At 38.4% G+C, this 18,531-nt stretch overlaps 1 protein-coding gene across 1 annotated transcript in view; it reads right to left on the reverse strand.

Annotated features, from left to right (window-relative positions):
* The window catches only part of PRIM2 (DNA primase subunit 2), a 316,330-nt gene that overhangs the window by 48,327 nt on the left and 249,472 nt on the right, over positions 1-18,531 (reverse strand). The window contains exons 11-12 of the mRNA XM_059400190.1: positions 8,236-8,362; positions 2,391-2,473 (exon numbers count right to left, since the gene is read on the reverse strand). Coding sequence (XP_059256173.1) covers positions 2,391-2,473; positions 8,236-8,362 — 210 coding nt within the window. The remainder of the gene's footprint in view (positions 1-2,390; positions 2,474-8,235; positions 8,363-18,531) is intronic.

Here is an 18,531-nt window from a genome sequence, read left to right on the forward strand (position 1 = left end):
TTCATATGTGGAATTTAAGAAGCGGAAAAAAAAAAAAAGAAAAGAAAAGAAAAAAGGAGAGACAAACCAAAAACCAAACTGTTAACTCTAGAGAACACATTGATTGTTACCAGGGGTAAGTGGGTGGGGGGACGACTTAAATAAGTGGTGAGGATTAAGGACTGCACTTGTTCTGATGAGCACCGGGAGATGTACGGAATTATCGAATCTCTATGTTGTATACCTGGAACTAGTATCATACCATATGTTAACTAACTAGAATTAAAATAGCAACATAAAAAAAAAAAAAAAAAAAAAGAGGATCTCTTCCACTTAATATACCTTGGCTTCCTCAATTGGTTATCATTCTTCCTCTTCAGAAAACCTAAGACCTTCTATGTGTACCTCTCTCATTACACTTGGCATATGTTTCTCCCCAGACTCTGGTTTTGTAGGAGCAGGATTTATAGGATTCTTTGCATCTTAAAATAGCACCTTGAACACTGCCTTACCCAGAGTACTGTAAAACTCCAAGATTTGAACTGAATTAACTAGATTTAATCTAAATTTTGGACATTGTAAAAGAAGTAGGGTTTCTAGAGTACTTATTTTAAGAAAAAATAATTGAGGATACATAATGATTTGGATGTTCAGCTCTAAAACATATATTGCTTCTTTAAAGGAGATTTTTTTTTTTAATATAAACATGTATTTTTATTCCCAGGGGTACAGGCCTGTGAATCGCCAGGTTTACACACTTCACAGCACTCACCGAAGCACATACCCTCCCCAATGTCCATAACCCCACCCCCCCTTCTCCCAACCCCCCTCCCCCCAGCAACCCTCAGTTTGTTCTGTAAGATTAAGAGTCACTTATGGTTTGTCTCCCTCCAAATCCCATCTTGTTTCATTGATTCTTCTCCTACCCACTTAAGCCCCCATGTTGCATCACCACTTCCTCATATCAGGGAGATCATATGATAGTTGTCTTTCTCTTCTTGACTTATTTCGCTAAGCATGATACGCTCTAGTTCCATCCATGGAAATGGATGTCGCAAATGGCAAGATTTCATTTCTTTTGATGGCTACATAGTATTCCATTGTGTATATATACCACATCTTCTTGATCCATTCATCTGTTGATGGACATCTAGGTTCTTTCCATAGTTTGGCTATTGTGGACATTGCTGCTATAAACATTCGGGTGCACGTGTCCCTTTGGATCACTACGTTTGTAGCTTTAGGGTAAATACCCAATAGTGCAATTGCTGGGTCATAGGGCAGTTCTATTTTCAACATTTTGAGGAACCTCCATGCTGTTTTCCAGAGTGGCTGCACCAGTTTGCATTCCCACCAACAGTGGAGGAGGGCTCCCCTTTCTCCGCATCCTCGCCAGCATCTGTCATTTCCTGACTTGTTGATTTAAGCCATTCTGACTGGTGTGAGGTGATATCTCATTGTGGTTTTGATTTGTATTTCCCTGATGCCGAGTGATATGGAGCACTTTTTCATGTGTCTGTTGGCCATCTGGATGTCTTCTTTGCAGAAATGTCTGTTCATGTCCTCAAAAAATATTTTATTTATTTATTTGAGAGAGAGACAGTGAGAGAGAAGATGAGTGAGGAGAAGGTCAGAGAGAGAAGCAGACTCCCCGTGGAGCTGGGAGCCCGATGCGAGACTCGATCCCGGGACTCCAGGATCATACCTGAACTGAAAGCAGTCACTCAACCAACTGAGCCACCAAGGCGCTCCAAACATACACTGCTTCTTAAGCTAAGGAAGCCAATGTTCCTCTTTACTCCTCAAATTCCAAGTCAATTCTAAAGAACACTATAGACAGCAATGCCACTATATTTTTAAAAGCACATTTACTAAATTGCTCTTAAATATTTGAGTATTTCTTTTTTTTTAATCTCAATTATTTATAAGACAAAGTATTTTGGCAGATTATTCAACCTAATGAACTATCATCAGAAGCGCAGATTTAACACAGCAAGAAGTGATGCCTATCAAAACATTTATCCACTATGTTATCTTTTGCTTTAACCTACATGAAGCACAGAAAACAATTTCCCAAAATAAAATATGATGGCATTAATTTTCAGCTTCATTAACATGCTTCAATGCATTCCTCTAAAAATTTATTTTTTAAAAATGTTCTTAATTGAGATAGTAAAACAAATTGAGAGGGAAAAAAAGCCTTCCAGCTTCCTTTATTACCAAGAAAAGAATGCAGTCTAGCAGACAGAAGAACAGAATTTCCAAGGACTAGAAGCTGGGCAAATCAAGGTTTTTGCTTCCTCCTCCTGGAAGATAGGGTGTGTGATGTGAGGCCTGACGAACAGTCAGTGAAACCAAGAGGAACGGTGTGGCGCCTCATTACTGAGGATGCCTGGCAGAATCTGACCTACCTGGTGAATCCCTCCAGGAGAGATCTTGTAGGACTGCAACTTCTGTTTCAGCAGCTCCTGATCGCTGTGACGGAATGGGCACCCTGACAACAAAAAACAAGCCAACACACCAACAAGGTTATTTACCCAGGACCTGGTACAATACCACACTCGAGAAACTGTCTAAGCTCCCCTTAATTGTCTAACAGCTTATTAATAAAAAAGTTAATTGCCCATGGGTCCAACTGCTTTCCTCTCTTTATCTAAATGACGACTTATTTGTACAGTTATCAGGGTACTACAGGCTCAAGAGTTACATAAAACATTACAGCATTCTTGGGTGAAGTTGCCCACTCACTAGGAAGAGGAAACAGTTTTAATTATGCTACTTGCTAACAAGCAGAGATAATCACAAAAGTAGCTGTAGATGATCTAAAAACTTCATATAATCTCACATATTATTGGTATTTAAAAAAATTACAGTAAAAGCCTATGAGGAGGAAGATAATAAAAACAAAAAAAAATGTACAAACTCTAAGAAATATAAAAATCTCACATCATTTTCAGAAGTCTATTTCCCAGAGAGTAAAATCCATATAAATTCAGAGGCATCACTGTTAAAAATGAGACAACCAAAAAGGAAAGTATTTTATAGGAAAATAACTTATAATAGATACATGTTACCTCTGTATTATTTCAAGAGTAACACAATAATAAAGATGGACAAGTAAATATTTGCATAAATAAGAACACAAAAGAACTAAAATGTAAAAACTGTATTACCAGACCAAAATCTAGAAAAGTTTAGATGTTTTAATAAGATGCTGCAATGGTAAATCAAATACCTTATTTTAAAATTTAATATAGGAAGTCAGATTACTTTTTTTAGGTACACAGATGATGGATCTATAAGTTAAACTGAAACAACTGTGCATTTTTAATGAAAACAATGGGAAACTGCTTGCAGCAAAAATAGAAAAAAGCCTAGATGCCAAATGTGTCTACCAAAAATCGTCACTACAAATAATAAAATTCACAAAAAGTCATACACTTACACTTCATTCAGATTAAAACTGTAATAATTTTTAGTATAAGGAAATATTTTGAGAAGCTGTGCAACATCTGGTTAAGAGAGTCTGGAGCTAAAATGTCAGTGTTTGAATCTCAGTTTACCACTTACTAAGTGGGAGACCATAGATAAATTTTGTATCTTGTTGCTGAATCAGATTCCCTTTCTGTCAAGTGAGGGAAATAATCATTCACAGAGCTCTTGTAACAATGGAAATATAAAGTTCTTATATGCTCTTGGCACACAATAAACACTCAACATGTATTAGCTATCATTATGATTCTCAAAAAAAACCCATCTTGATAACGAAATTTCAAAAGATTCCAAAAAGAAAGAAATTAGGCTGCACAAGGAATTCTTGGTTCAGCCCAGAATTTTTAAAGAACACAAAAAAGGATATTAATTGAATTATCCAAATTACATTTAAAATAATGACTGTATCTTATGAAAAAGGTAACAAAGGACAAAGGCAAGAAGAAAGTGAGGATTGCCAAGGTACTAAAGGTCACAAAAAAAGTGTTCTAAAGCTACACTGACAATAAGCAGAACAGAGAAAAACCAGATTCCTACTTAGAGAAGCTGGTGTTATTTTAACAGATGACAGAAAGACAGTAAAACTCAGTAACTCCTGTTTATTTTGTCTCTATCTTCCATATCAGAGAAAGCGATCTTCAAAACTAAAAAGGGCTGAAGTAAGTAACTGAAAATGAAGTGAATGCATACCCAGTTATGTCTTTGACAAGCCTTCCAACGTACGTTTGTGGAAGAGATGGATAAACATAGTCTGGAGTATAGTTACACACAGATTCACAACTGGTTGAACAATCAATCCAAGAAGTGCTGCTTAATGAAATAATATCAACATGGGACGAGATAGTTTTATAAATAACATAAAAGGAAAAGGACAGATTTCTGGTTTCCAGTCTGGCTCATGAGAGGCTTACATGTCATCACTACATCCTAGCAAGGAAAAAGCTGAACAAACTAAAAAATCAACAACTCTGCTTAGACTCATCAGAGAAGTAAGATCACTTGAAGAGAGAGGCAGCTACAGAGAATCACAACATACCAGAACAGAAATCTCTGGAGGAAGCAGTGCTGGGGTAGGAAAAACCTAACCTGTAACTGACAAATTTCTGAAGTCTGGACAAATCTGAGAGTCTAAAACTCTAAGGAGACCTAGTCTTGGGAGGCCCTATACTTTGGAAGTTTAACTGATAATTCTAATATCCCTGCCAGGTGCTCATGGTAAGTAACAGAGAAATTCTCTTGTGCTTTTGGCATGGGGAGGGGAAAAGTAACCATTTTGACACTCTAGAGCTATCCCGCCCTCAGAACAAACTATTTTACCTGAGCCTAAACTTCTGGGGTTTTATGAGAGCCTAACCTCCAGGGTGGTGGGGGGATATACAACTCCAGTCTCTCCTAGCCATCCTGTCCCACCTGGGGGGAATAACTGAGGGTCATGTTGAAATTCATAGCCCAGGGCCACAGGCTCACTAAAAGACTAATCAGGACTACAGATTACCACCCTCTCCACCTCCCTAAGTACCACCGTATTACCAAAGGCTTATTTTTGGAATTCTTTCTACCCAATATGTCATGTCTACCTTTTAAGAAAAAATTACAAGGCTTATCAAAAGGCAAAAAATAAAGTTTGAAGAGACTGAACAAACATCAGAACTAGAGTCAGATATTGCAGGGATATTAGAATTATCAGACCGAGAATTTAAAATAACTGATTAATACTAAGAGCTCTAATGGGAGAAACAGACAATGTATAAATACAGGTAATGTAAGCAGAAAGATGGAAATCCTGAGAATCAAAAAGATATGCTAGAGATCTAAAACACTATAATAGAAATGAAGAATGTCTTTGCTGGGCTTATTAGTAGACATGGCTGAGGGAAGAATCTCTAAGCTTGAGGATGTATCAAATAGAAACTTCTAAAATTGAAAAACAAAGAGAGAACAACTAAAAAAAATAAAAACAGAATATCCAAGAACTGTGGGACACTATGAAAGGTGGCAGTGAGAATACCAGAAGAAGAGATAAAGGAAGGAACAGAAGCAATATTGAGGCAATAGTGACAGAGAATTTTCCCCCAAATAAATGTTAGGCACCAAACTACAGATCCAGGAAGTCCAAAGAACAACAAGCAGTATAAATGCCCCCCAAAACAGAGCTTAGATATACCACATTCATACTTCAGAAAACCAAAAATAAAGAAAAAAATCTTAAAAGCCAGATGTAAAAAAACACTTTACTTACAGAGAAGCAAAGATAAGAATTATATCTAACTTATCCTTAGAAACCATACAAGCAAGAGAGTAGAGTGACTGATTGACTGACTGCCTGTTTTTAGAGTGAAATATTTAAAGAGTAGAGAAAGAGGTGGGGGCAGGGAGGAACCTCCACAAATCTAGAATTCTGTACCCTGTGAAATTATCTTCAAAAGACAGGGAGTAATAGACTTTTCTCAGACAAATCAGAAGTGACACTATTTGTTGTCAGCAGACCTGTAAGACAAGAAATGTTAAAAAGTTGTTCTTCAAAGAGAAGGAAAGCAATATAGGCCAGAAACTCAGACCTACCTGAAGATGAGAACATCAGAGGATAAGTAAAGGTAATATAAAAACTTCAGAGCAAGAAAATTTATCAAGGATACTACATAATGAGAAAGGGACACATACTCCAGGAAGATGTAATAGTCCTTAATGTGTATCCATCTAACAACAGACCATGAAAACACAAGAGGCGAAACTGGCAGAACTGCAAGAAGAAACTGATGTATCCACTGTCTGAGACATCAACACCTCTCTATCAGAAATGGACAGACCCAGCAGGCAGTAAATCAGCAACAATATTCGTAGAATTTAAAAGCACCATCAACAATCAGAGAAAGACAACCATCATATGATCTCCCTGATATGAGGAAGTGGAGAGGCAACATAGGGGGTTTGGGGGTAAGAAAAGAATAAATGAAACAAGATGGGATCGGGAGGGAGACAAACCATAAAAGATTCTTAATCTCACAAAAGAAACTGAGGGTTGCCGGGGGCTGGGGGTAGGGGGTAGGGAAAGAGTGGTGGGGTTATGGACACTGGGAAAGGGAGGTGCTATGGTGAGTTCTGTGAAGTGTGTAAACCTGGCGATTCACAGACCTGTACCCCTGGGGCTAATAATCAATTAATTAAAAAAAAAAAAAAAAAAGTAAAAGCGCCATCAATTAATATAACTGATATCTATAAAACGGCTATATCCAGAACAGCAGATTACACATTCTTCTCAGTTCATATATGACAAACCACTATGGTGCAGGATGAGGCTGACGGGGGCGGTGGGGGAGGGGGCAGGGTGTGCAAGTTTAGAGGCAGAGAGTATGTGAGAAGGCACTCTCTACCCTCTGCTTAATTTTGCTGTGAACCTAAAAGTGCTCTAAAAACATTAAGTTTATTCATTAAGAAAAGGACAGATCAAGGTTACTAATAAACATGAGCTTACTGTTTGCTAAGTATATTATTTTTTAACTAATAGGGTTTAAATTACAAAATAAAACAAACAGAAAGGACTGGAATAAATAAGATTCAATTTCATAAGGAATAAGCTATATAAAATTCTGCATTTAATCTAATAAAAATCAACAATGTAAGTGAGGTGTTCTAGGCTCTTGACATGATAGAGGAATCCCTGGGGATTTTACTAGGCCAAATTAAAAGTAAGTGAACTGCTTGATGTGGCTACTAAGAAAAGTAATAGATTTTTCTCAACTGAAGTATCTGGTAATGGTTTTCAAAGTTTAGAAGATATAAAAATTATCCAGGGCACTTGCAAATAAATCTGACTTCATAAACCTGAGGGTGGAGGATTGCTAATCTCCATTTCTAGGGGTACCTTAAGTAAGTGACAAAAGTGATGGTAACTGCTCACTGTGTATACCAGTGCTGGCTACCTTTCATCTATTAAATATGAAAGAAAAGACATATTTTTAGTGCTCTGGGCATGACAAGCATCTTCCTTAAAATTCTGTTTGTAATTATTTGATCTTAATCCCTAATAGCCTAAAAGTGCGTGATCTTTTTAAAAGGATTCCATTCAGGATGTGAAAACAATTAATGCCAAAACAAAAACGTTTTGAAACATACTTCAGTAAGCTTTAGTAATCTAAAATATTTACTAATATGGACTATTAAAATCATTCTCTGACATACTAGACAAACGAGGAGCTTTTCAAGGTATGGTCAGAGAACTATTTATAAAAAAGTTGTTGAACTCAGAAATCTACAAAAAACCGTTTAGACTTTTTTTTTAACCTACAATAACTGAGGTGAATTGATAGAGGTTTGAAACCACAAACTGCTAAATTCCTCACTTAATCTCCGTTAATCAGATAATAGTGATGAAAATAAAACACATCTTTCCTTGGTAATCTTTAGAAAATAATGAAGTGACTATTCTAAAATTCTAAAATTCAAGTGACTCAATTCCAAAAACCTCTGAAGAACCTGTATCAGTCTCCTACTCATGAGAGAAACAGAAAATAGCAGGTGAAGGGGGCAAACAGAATTGAAAAGACTGGTCCAGCACCATCCAAAGCATAGCAGAGTAAATTCTCCTGCTGACCCGGTTTGGTTTAAGACAAATCACTAGAAGAGTAATGGAGCACTAGCTTGACACCGATGACTGCCATCTCCAAGTGATGCAGTGATGCAAACAGCCATCACAGTGTCTCACTCTTTCCCAAGAGCTCACGGGTTTCTACACTTCACAAACATATACCCTGTGGAAGCACTTACCATGATAATCCCCTTGGCTTGGTGGATTGGTTAAAATAATCTTCATGCAACTGAAAGGCGTATAGTCTGTCCTCTTGCCTTCCTTTCCGAAGCTATGACGGATATTGTAAGAGTAGCCTTTATCAAACTGATCGGAGGAAAAAGAGACAAAGTAAGCCAATATCATACAATATTGTGTCAGCAGTGCCAGCTAGAGTCAGAGTACAAAATGGTATCTTCTAGAATAAATTCATCATCCATTGGCAGATGTACATATCATACACATCATTTGACTCCTTCATGTATAAATACATTTTTTTAAAAGTGCAAAACTTGTGGGAAACAAATTTCTCAGGTAAAGACAGAGCATGTTTATATATGTTTAAAGGTGAGGATAATCCTTTCCTAAGAATAATCAATTTACCCATTTCTTGGTTTGATTCCGAAGACTGTACTGGGTATATAGCAGTTTAGTCTCTTCTCTACCCTTTATCCTACTACTCCCTGAATTAATCTATCCTACCCATTCTACTTCTGAAATGCCTCCTAACATAATTAATCCCTTCCTCTAGTTTCTCTCTACAAAGCAAGAAGTAAGCAGGTATTTGATGAACTGCTGCAATTGTCTTCCACCTGAAATTCCTGACTCCATGTTTATAAAGCCAGCTAACAGTACAAAAAAGACTTTGAAATGGGTCGGACAGAAAGAAACCAGGAACTAACAATTATTGAAAAGCTCAGAATAGTGGGACTTAGCTGTCCAATATTTAAAGGCAAGTAAGAAAGAGAATGACATTAAGATAGGAAAATACTATGTTATTTTGGGGGGGTGAGATTTTTAAATTTGAGGGTATAACTCATACATAGTGAAACGCACGAATCTCAAGTCTATAGTTTCACTGATTTTGACAAGTCACTGTACCTATATAACTTACACCCCCATTAAGAGATAGAACATTTCTATCAACCCAGAGTTCCCTGTGCCCCTGCTCAGTCAACATTCTTCCTCAGCTGTATACTTAGAAGAAATTACTGATGTTATTTTCATCACCAGAGTTTTACCTATTCTACAACTTTAAATAAATGGAATCATACAGTATATAGTGTTTTGTACCTCACTTCCTTCATGACTTTTTACGTTTTTGAGATTAATGCATGCAATTCATTACACCTATTATCAGCAATCCCTTTCGTTGAACTACAGACCCTAAGAGTTAAAACTAGAAATAGACAAGACCATTTAATTCATGTTCTAACTAAAATCCATTGTGCTTACTTCTTATAACACCTCCTTGAAGTGTTGACAAAGATGTTTTGCAATGTCTAGAACATTCCAACCACCTGACCAAAAAAGCCCTGATAGCAACAGAATGCCTAAAAGACCACATCCCACATGTCCCCTTCCCTGCCCCTTATTAGATGCCAAACATACACAGACCCCACACCCATGATCTCATGCTCTCTGCCTGCTTTCTTACCCTACCCACCTGAACCTCTATAAAACTCTATGTGTCCATCTCACCAAGATAGAGGTAGATTAATAAGACTTGAGCCTGCCACCACCCTGGCTGCTGGCACCTAAAATAAACTCTTGCCCTTCTCTTTTCCAAACCTTTGTCTGTTGAGTTATTGCCTTTCTTGCAATGAGTTTATCCAAGTTTATTCAGCAACAATGTTGGCAAACCCAGCCTAGAACTATGCTTTCCAGTTGTCCAGCCCCCTCAGTATTCCCCAGGATGGGGCAGTTGGCCATGGCAGCACACCAGGAGGCACCTGTTCACATCCTGAGTTTTATGAGCTACGCTGGATTGATTGGTCACATTATCAGCAGTTTCTTCCTCTAACTGCTGGGGAGTGTTCCATTGTATGACTACTATACCAGATAGTTGATCCAGTACTCTACTGATGGATACCTGGGCTTTTCCTGGTCTTGGCTATTACCAATAAAACTGCCATGAACATTCTTGTAGATGACTTTTATAGGCATATATTTTCATTTCTCTCATAAAAACAAATAGAATTGTTGCCAACAGTTTTCCAGTTTGGCCATACTATTTTATTCCCCACTAGCAATGCATGAGATTTCCACAGTCTCCCAAAAGTTCAGTGTTGTCTGAAGTTTGTTCATTTTGGCCATTCTAAGGGTAGGTAGTAATAGCTCACTTTGCATTTCCCTGATACTAATACTCGTGAGCATTTTTCACATACTTTTTTGGCTGGTGATAGGCCTTATTTTATAAAGTGTCTGTTCAAATATTTCTCCCATTTAAAAAACTGGGATGTCTTCTTTGCAGGTATTCGTGATATGCTCTTGATACAGCTCTGCTGTCAGATACAGGTGCTACAAATATTTTCTCATAGTCTGTGGCTTGTCTATGTATTTTTTTTGATGTTATCTTCTGATAAGATGGCCAAATATTTTTGTTTTCATGAACCCTAATTTTTCAACTATTTTTTTAAAAGATTTTATCTATTTATTCATGATAGACAGAGAGCGGCAGAGAGAGAGGCAGAGGGAGAAGCAGGCTCCCTGCTGAGCAAGAAGCCTGATTCCAGGACCCGATCTCAGAACCCTGGCATCATGACCTACCCCAAAGGCAGCTACTTAACCGACTAAGCCACTCAGATGCCCATTTATCAAACTTTTTGGATGGTGACACTCTCAGTGTCCTAGGATAGCTTGCAAAGGTATTCTCCTATGCTGTCCTTTAGAAGCCGTAACGTTTAAGCTTTAAAGTCAGGTCCTGATTCATCTCAAGGTAATTTTTTGTGTGTACTGTGAAGTAGGAGTCCAGGTTCTTTTCTATCCCCCATAGAAGAGGAAGGATCTTTCCCCCTCTATCTTCCTAGGCTTACGGGCCTACCTGGGCCCATGAATCAAACTGATAAGACATTCACCCCCCCCCCAAAAAAAAAGAGAAAGAGAGAGAAAGAGAACAGTTTAACTAAATATGTACGTAGGTACACTCATGGCTGTCTTTCAAAGAAATAGGAGTTGAGGTAGCCAAACATTTGAGGTTTACAAACCGTTTTAGGCTAACCAAAGGAAAGGGGATTCTAGGTGGGACAGGCAAGTTATGAGGTGAGGGGAGATGTATATGGTACATAAAGACTATTCTACAGATGAGTCTCTAGGGCGATAAGAGTTGTCTAGAGTAGCTCTCTTTCTGGTACAGAGACTACTTTACCAATGTAAATTTCCCTTAAAAGGGAAAATCTATACTTTATTTTTAGGTGTTGAGGAGGAGGTAAAGTGCTCCTCCTGAATCTGCTGGTTCTCAACTGCCCTTAGCTCAAAACAATCCTTAAGTCAAAGCGGCATATTTTGGGGTGGCATATTTCGGTGCCCTTCAATGCCATTTGTTCAAGATACTTTCTGTTCCTTACTAAACTACTCTGAACAGAAACACATTTATAAATACAAAGAAAAAAACAAAGGATGCCAGAGGAAACGGGAGGAGAGGGCATAGGTGAAACAGGAGAAGGAGATGCAGAGATACAAGCTTCCAGTTAAAAAATAAGTAAGTCACAGGGATCAAAAATACAGCACAGGGGATATAGTCAATAATACTGTAATAAACATTATATGGTGACAGACTATATTTATCATGGTGAGCATTTCATAATGTATAGAATCGTTGAATCACTATGCTGTATACAGGAAACTAATGTAACATTGTATGTCAACTCTACCTCCATTAAAAATAAAAATAAAAATAAAAATAAAAAATAAATTGCTTTGGTACCCTTGTCAAATTTGCCCATAAATGTGTGGTTCTATTTTTGGACACTATTATTCCATTGATCTATATAGGTTTATCTTTTTGTCAATGCCACATTGACTTAATCAGGAAATCTTTAGGGTTCTTTTGTTGTTGTTGTTGTTCTTTTCAGTATTATTTTGGCTATTCTTTGTCCTTGCATTTCCATATAAATTTTAGAATCAGCTTATCAATTTCTATCTTAAAAAAGACCTGCTAGAGTTTTCAATAGTCAGTAGCTTATGGCTTCAGAACTACCTATCTGCTCACAAGCAAACTACAACCAGGAAAACAAATGCCATTACAACTAAAAGAGAACTTTCAAAATAAGTAAATGTCATTGGTGAAAACAAGAATGTTCAAAGTTTCAGTTAGGTATCTTTTATGAATACCTTCTGTTTGTTTTGACAGTCCTAAAAAGTTAACTATCATCGATCTCTGTGAAAACTTTTAGGTATAAAGTGATACAGGATTAATACCTGATTAGGTATTAATCAGATACAAGATTTCTGTATGTTCATCAGAAGACTCTGGGTCAGCTATTCTGTAGAAGGAACAGAAAACTACTCTCTCTACCTGAAGAAAAGCTGAAATTAATTTCTTTCACCACCCTCTTCTTTCCAACTTACTTACAGTCTGCATGTAAGTACATCTAAAATTTGGACCTTACTATAATTAGGCTTTCAAACCATTCATATATTTATTACACAAGCCATCTTTTCTGGTTTTCAGACTAGCAAACCCTTGAAATACTGTACAGAAGGCACACTGATCGGGAAATGTTTTTGTTACCGAATGATCTATCACAGCCACTAACTCAGGAAATAAATGGAGAAGCCCTGGGGCATGGCTGCAGCCAACTGCTCCATCCCAGGGACTCTCCAGGGGGCCGGACAAATCAAAAGCAGAGCTGCTCAGCTTGGTCTGCCAGCACTGTTGCAGAACAAACTCCAGATAAACTTGTCGCAGGAGAAGCCAATAACTCAAGAGATGAGGGTTTGGAAAAGAGAAAAGGAAAGATTTATTTCGGGTGCTGGCAGCTGGGGGAGGTGGCCAGCTCAAGTGTGAACAACCAACCTCTCTACTTGGTAAGATGGACACTTCAAGTTTTCTGAAGAGAGGTTCGGGGGGTTGGGGGGGGTGGTACACGCAAGAGAGCAGGCAGAGAGAGATCACAGGTAGGGGTCAGTAATTGTTTAGCACAGGATCATGGGCAGGTAAGGGGATGACCGGGGTGTAGTCTTCTAGGTATTCCGGTGCTATCAGGGCTTTTCTGGTCTGGTACTTAGAATGCTCCAGTCACTGTCCATGCCTCGAGAAAGTGCAATAAGAAATAACTTTTGGGGTCTATAGTTGACAAGAAGGCTGGCTGACATTTTCTTAGAGAATACTTTCTATGTGTTCACATCTACAACTCAAGGGACTATCTCTATATATTCAAACTAAACCACAAAGAGGTAGAGAGAACCAGGAGAAGAACACACTTTCTTGGGCTCCATCCCACTCTGTCCAGTGATAGGAAATGCGAAAATCAGCACTGGTCTTATGGTCGGTTAGCAGCAGTTTTCAACCTTCCAAATAGTCCTGACATCCCAGCCACGGCACAGGCAACACACCAATTTGCAGGTCTGCCAAAGACAGCAGTCAATTATTTTGAGGGGCACTATGTTACCGGTGGAACTCAAGAATAATCATAAAGTAGGCACATCTTTATCCTGCTCCTACCCTATCTCTTTCAGTCTCTCTCTCACAACTTTACCTTCTATACCAGTCCTACCCACAGTCTAGCGGCCTTAGCTTACTATACTTTTAGAAGTATTAACAGCCAAATCTACTCAGAAACTATGAGTATATACCTTCAGAGTCCGTGATGTAAACATTCGATTGCCTAGAAGAACAATATATGGTCTTCCTTGGAAGAAAATCTTTACCAACAAGAAAAGCCTAAGATGAAGTATTACTCCCATCAGCAAAGGAACAAAAACTGCCATTCATTATGGTCAAGCTCAGCTTGTACAATAAAGTGAAAATGGTCAAAAAGCAAGTATCCTTCAGAGATATAATTGTATTCAATATTAGTTTTCTTTTGTTTTAAAAATTTTATTTATTTGAGAGAGAGAAAGAGCACAAGCAGGGGGAAGGTCAGAGGGAAAGACAGAAGCAGGCTCCCTGCTGAGCAGGCAGCCCAACGTGGGGTTTAATCCCAGGACCCAGAGATCATGACCTGAGCCAAAGGCAGACACTCAACTGATTGAGCCACCCAAGTGCCCCAATATATTTATATTTGAAAAGGAAGTTCTTCTTGACCTAAATGAGGCAAAACAGCCATATACATGAGGGCACATAATAGTGTATGGATATGGTATTTCTTAGCAGGACATTTTCAGTCCTTCTTTAAAACACTTAATTCTAACCCACAAGTATCTGGAGCTCTAATTAATTTATGTATAATGTACTATTTGTTTCATGGGTACAGTTCCATGATTCATCAATCTTACACAACTCATAGTAGCACTCACCACAGCACATACTCTCCACAAGGTCCATCACCCAGCTACCCCATCCCTCTCATCTCCCTCCACTCCAGCAACCCCTCAATTTGTTTCCCCAAGATTGAGAGTCTCTTATGGTTCATCTCCCTCTCTGGTTTCATCTTGTTTCATTTTTCCCTCCCTTCCCCTATAATCCTCTGTCTTCTTTCTCAAATTCCTCATATCACTGAAATCATAAGATAATTGTCTTTCTCTGGTTGACTTATTTCACTAAGCATAATACCCTCTATGGAACTCTAATTTATGTATGTAGAAGACTCGGGGAGGGGGAGCACTGGTTGGTGTCTGCTAAAACTACAAAGGACCTCATTCAATGCCCAGATTTCAGCATACCACGTTTCAGTAGTTTGGCCCCAGTAAGTTGAGTTACCATAAACAAGAACTCACAGCTTAGCAGCAGGGTCCTCCTACATGTAAGTGGACCATCAACTAGGAAAGAGTATGAGAGCTTCCCATGGCCTTTGCTCAGCACACTCTTGTCCACTCTCTTCTATAGCTTCTGAGCTGTTGATAGCTTCTTCTTGTGTCACTTCCCTCAAGTTTTACTTACAATGTTAATAACCGTAATGCATGCTATAGAAATTTAATATTTAGTGTGCCCTCCCCAACTTTTAAATGCCTACTTACTCAATTACTATCTGTAATACTCAATTACTATCTTTGATGAATATCAATTACAATACTCAATTACTATCTGTAAAACTAATTTTGTGATCAGCCACCTACAGATTCCAAATACTTTCTTTTACTACCTCTCAAGGTCATTGAAACATCATACATATTCTAACTAAAACACTCAAAGGAAACTAGGAGGCCCTGAAGGATATGGGAAGAAAAAAAGGCTAATAGTTAATGATATGGAGAACAAAGGCAAAAGAAATATAGGGAAAAAAAATTAAACTTCCTTACAACTTACAGCCCATTGACAAGTACTTGGGACAGGCAGAGGGACCTTCCTCAAAGAGCTCAACTGCTTCCATGTTAATATGTTGCTAGAAGTAAAAGACAACCTTAGCTTGACATTAGCCCTACCTCTGGGATCCTATAAAAATCCCTTCGGAAACTTTCTTTATTTCTAGTCCCCCAAGATAGGTGTTAGCAATCACCCTCCAAGATGATTAGGCCCAGATACACATCTGCAAGTTCTCATGACTAAGGCTTTAATAGACAGTAGTCAATAACCTTTCCCTGGCAATAGCTAGCTCTTCAAGGTCCTAGAAAACTGGCTTCAAATTCCTTAGAGACTTACTCTATACCTAACCACCTCCCAACTTCTAAGTATATAATCAGTCACTCCTCGCAACCCTGGTGCAGCTCTTTCTGCCCACAGATTCCATTCTGTATTTTAATAAAACAATCCTTTTTGCACCGAAGACATCTCCAGAATTCTTTCTGGACTGTTCACTTGGCTTCCAAACCCCAACATTTTATATCAGTCAAAGCAGGGCTTTAAGTTAAATATCTGAGTTAAAATCCTGTCTTACCCCATGCTAGCTATGTGACCTTGGGCAGGTTACTTAACCAATCTATAAAGTTCCCTTATATATAAAAACGAAGGAGTAATACTTAACAGATAGGGTTGGTGTGGGGATTAATTAGCTGATTTTCATAAAGCACTTGGTAGAGTATCCAGCACAGAGTAAGTCTTCAATACTTTGGTGTTATCATTACCAAAGTAGTCAGTTTTATTATTAACTAGAAAAGCTATCTTAGGAGTACCTAGGTGGCTCAGTCAGTTGAGTGTCCAACTCTTGATTTTGGCTCAGGTCATGATTTCAAGGTAATGAACTCAAGCCCCACGTCAAGCTCCCCTTGGCTTGGCAGGGGGTCTGCTTGAGATTCTCTCCCTCTCCCTTTGCCCTTTTCCCATTCTTGCACAGGACTGAGCGTGTGCTCTCTGTCCTCCCCCACATAAAAATAAATAATTAACTCTCCCTTTGCCCTTCCCCCAGTCTTGGGCATAGGACTGAGCATGCACTCTCTGTCCTCCCCCAACACAAAAATAAATAAGTAAATATTTTTAAAAAATAAAAGGAAGAAAAAGCTATCTAAGTGGGTCAGATTGTGTTATTTAATACTGCTTCAAATACCTACATGTTTTGCCTCCAGCTCCTCATCAGAAAAACTCGGAATTCAGTTACTCCCTCTAACTCTTTATAGGACCTTAGGAAAAAAAAAAAATCAGTTAAGTAATTTGAAGTCTGTACCACAGCTGGAAGGCACTGCTGCTATTACTGTAATTCAGTAAATTACCTCCTATAGTGTACTAAATCTTCTTCTTCTGCTCTGTAAGAGTTAATTCATTTCTCATTGGTGAGAACTTTTCATAAGCTTATGAGGCAGCAAGGTGTTATAGAGATAACCCACATTTTGGTTCTAACTTTGCCACCTACAAGCTGAATAGTGTTACGCAATTATAAATTACTTCAGTGTGTTTTTTTCATTTTTAATATTGTAATAATGGGACCTGTACTTCACTCTATGCAAAAGCAATTTGTAAACTGTAAAATGCTAAGTATATACTACGATTATGTGCTACAATTATTTGTATGAAATTTGTATAAACTTGTTTTATCATATTTGAAAAGTGAAATGTTAAAAATAGATTCCATTTTTTTTTAAGATTTTATTTATTTATTTGACAGAGAGAGAGAGATCACAAGTAGACAGAGAGGCAGGCAGATAGAGAGGAAGGGAAGCAGGCCCCCTGCTGAGCAGACTCGATCCCAGGACCCTGAGATCATGACCTGAGCCGAAGGCAGCGGCTTAACCCACTGAACCACCCAGGCACCCAAAAATAGATTCCATTTTATATTCAAGTGCATCTCTGAAAACTCCTGCGACTTCACTTGATAAAGTTTGAACACACATTATATATATTTTGAAGGATGCCAGAAGATTCTACCCCAAAATATGCCTCCTTGCTGAATGAATTATTTTCAAAAGGTCACTGAGAACCAACAGATGCCAGAAAAGCTCTAAAAAGCGCCCACTAAGTTTTCCTTTCATAAAGGAAATGTCCCTGTGTAAACCTACCTCCCTCTCCCTACCAGGAAGAAAACAACTCTTATCATTGGAGAAGATGTAGGCTTAAAACTGCATAACAAAGCTTATTAAATAACCCTTGTTTGGGCGTCTGGGTGGCTCAGTGGGTTAAGCCGCTGCCTTCGGCTCAGGTCATGATCTCAGGGTCCTGGGATCGAGTCCCACATCGGGCTCTCTGCTCAGCAGGGAGCTGGCTTCCTTCCTCTCTCTCTGCCTGCCTCTCTGCCTACTTGTGATCTGTCAAATAAATAAAAATAAAAATCTTAAAAAAAATTTTTTTTTAAATAACCCTTGTTTGCCATACTTTTCCCAATCAACTTCTTAGAACTTCTCCCTTCACATGCTAGGAAGCCCCAAACCCCTTTCTTTTGTTTGACCTAAACTGCCCCTTTGAGTTACTCATATCTGGGTGTTTCCCTGTGTACCAGCCGTATGTATGTTAATAAACTTCTGTTTTTCTCTTGTAAATCTGTCTTATGCCAGTCTAATTTACAAGCCCCAGCTGGAGAACTTAAGTAAAAAGATTTGTTCTCTCCTCTACAGTTTCACTGCAAAAAGTGGGACATGTTTTCCATCTTCACACCGTAATCTCCTTCTCTGAATTCATGGAGAACATTTTTAGTTCTAGACCCCAAGGTATGCTGATTTTCCTTCCCTCAAATTTCCCCTGAGGCAGGATCAAGCTAAAATCTTAAAATTTTGATTCAACTACTTCATAAGAATTTTTTTAAAAAAATAGTAGAATGCCAAAATCCACAGAAAAAGTATTGAACGGAATGATCCTATCTTATCTGACAAGGTAACTGATTAAGCAGATCACTTTCAGTAAAGCAAGTATACATAAAAAAATCACCTGTGTATCAAAAAACCTGCCAGTGGGACGCCTGGGTGGCTCAGTTGGTTAAGCAGCTGCCTTCGGCTCAGGTCATGATCCCAGCGTCCTGGGATCGAGTCCCACA

This window comes from Mustela nigripes, chromosome 5, assembly GCF_022355385.1.
Source record: "Mustela nigripes isolate SB6536 chromosome 5, MUSNIG.SB6536, whole genome shotgun sequence".
Taxonomy (NCBI): Eukaryota; Metazoa; Chordata; class Mammalia; order Carnivora; family Mustelidae; genus Mustela; species Mustela nigripes.